We start from the raw sequence: 2,063 nt of genomic DNA, 5'->3' as shown, positions 1-2,063 counted from the left end.
TTTTCCAGTTCATATCTCTTTTCACCTTTTTTTTTTTCTTATTCTGTTTAGCTGCTTGTATTTTCCATGCAAATGCCTAAAATAGATATGACTGAACGTTAAGAAGTTTTCTCTGGTGAAGGCTGATACCCATGCTAACGTCTACAATGAATTTCATTGCTTAAACTATGTAAACAATGAGCTGTTGTTTTGTAATTGTAGGTACAAAATGAACTTAATAGGAAAAAAATTCAAGTAGCTGAAAAAACACTCTCCAATACACAGAACAGTCAAGAAATTTTAGATATTTTATAGCGTGTTATGATTTACAAAATCCTTTGGCATACCATCTCTCTTGATCCTGGTTAAAGATCTCCTGATCTTAAATCGTAGCAAGGCAGAAACTTGTCCTGATGAGAAAACTGAGGCAGAGGGTTTCTAACTTAAGGGCAGAGCTAATAAAGAAAGTCCTGGAATCCAAATCTACATTTTTCTGACTCAATATGTCTTCACAATTATGAAATCTGATTGTGTTAAAGGCACAAAGCAAAAGCCAAAAAAATGTTTCAGGAGCTTCTGGTTGATGTTCCAGTTTTACTCTGATTGGGAAACCCGCATCCTATTGAAAACTTTCTTCAGAGCCTCTTTCACCTCCTTGTTTCTCAGACTATAGATCATTGGGTTTAGCATGGGAATGACCACCGTGTAAAATACTGACACAATCTTGTCTTCCCCAAGGGATTTGCCCATGTTACCTTTCAGGTATATGAATATGAGAGTTCCAAAGAAAAGAGTCACTGCAGTCATGTGAGAAGCACAGGTGGAGAAGGTCTTGGCTTTGCCACCTGCTGTACGAATCTTCAGAATAGCCCGGATGATGAATAGGTAGGAAATAAGGATCACTGAAATGCTAATCGTGATAACCAAGAAAGCTAAGATGTAGATTACCCACTCCCGTGGCCTGGTCTCACTACAGGCAAGCTTTAGCAGGGGTGGAAGGTCACAAAAGAAGAAGTCCACATAGTTGGACTTACAGAAGGAGATCGAGAAGGTACACCCAGTACGGATCACAGAATTCACCATTGCACCAGCATATGCTCCAGCCACCAGCCCCAGGCGAGTCTGTGGTGTCATAGCTGTGGTATAGAGAAGGGGGTTGCACACAGCCACGTAACGGTCATAGGCCATCACAGCCAAAAGGAAACATTCGGTGCTGGCACAGAGTGTGAAAAAGAAGAACTGAGTGGCACAGCGTTCAAAAGTGATGACCATCACCTCAGTCGCCAAGGTCTCAAGTAACTGAGGGACAATAACAGAAGAGTAACAAATGTCCAGGAAGGAAAGGTGGCTGAGGAAAAAGTACATAGGAGTCTGGAGTCGAGAGTCTCTCTGAATTAGCACAATCATGCCCACATTGCCTCCAATGGTGATGAGATAAAGGACTAGAAACACAAAGAAGAGACCCCTCTGCAGTTCTGCCTGCAGCTGGAATCCCATCAGAACAAATTCCATCACCTCGGTACCATTCTCTGCCATGAAGCCAAGGTCACCTGGTAAAATTTAAAAAGAAAAAGAAAATGTTGTAACTGTCATTGAAGATAAAGTGACCATAGCATAATTACTATCATTAATGATAATAGTCTTTTTAGATTCATAAAGCACTTCATATTTTTCACAAACTTTATTTCTCTTGATTCTTCAAAAATCCTTGCAGCATATATTTTTATCTCAATTTTGATAGAAGAATATGAAGATCAAAGAGGAGAAGTGACAAGATCCAGATTCCAGTCAGTAAACAGCCAAAGTCAGGGCTAGAACTCAGTTTCTTAGACACTTGCAAACTTCTGACAGGTCCCAAATGGAAAACCTATATTAGCTTCATGCAAAGCTCACTTTGTTGCAGAAACCCGAGTAATACAGAATTAAGGACACGGACTTTGAAATTAGACGTAGGCTTAAATCCCTTCAAACCTTAAGAAAGTTAATTAACCTTTCTAAACCTCATCTTCCTTCTTGCTTAAATGAGGATTACAATGCCAAAGTCACAATATTATCGTGGAGGACATAATTTACATACCATGCAT

The 2,063-nt window shown here is 39.7% G+C and overlaps 1 protein-coding gene across 1 annotated transcript; it reads right to left on the bottom strand.

The window, feature by feature from the left end:
- Positions 1–573: 573 nt before the first annotated feature.
- Positions 574–1,515, bottom strand: LOC102476826 (olfactory receptor 9I1). Its single transcript, XM_006160860.1, has one exon. The coding sequence runs from the start codon at positions 1,513–1,515 to the stop codon at positions 574–576; it is 942 nt and encodes a 313-aa protein (XP_006160922.1).
- Between the last annotated feature and the right edge of the window lie 548 nt (positions 1,516–2,063).

This window comes from Tupaia chinensis, unplaced genomic scaffold (assembly GCF_000334495.1).
Source record: "Tupaia chinensis unplaced genomic scaffold, TupChi_1.0 Scaffold000709_1, whole genome shotgun sequence".
NCBI lineage: Eukaryota > Metazoa > Chordata > Mammalia > Scandentia > Tupaiidae > Tupaia > Tupaia belangeri.
This window is presented reverse-complemented; position numbering and strand designations above follow the sequence as displayed.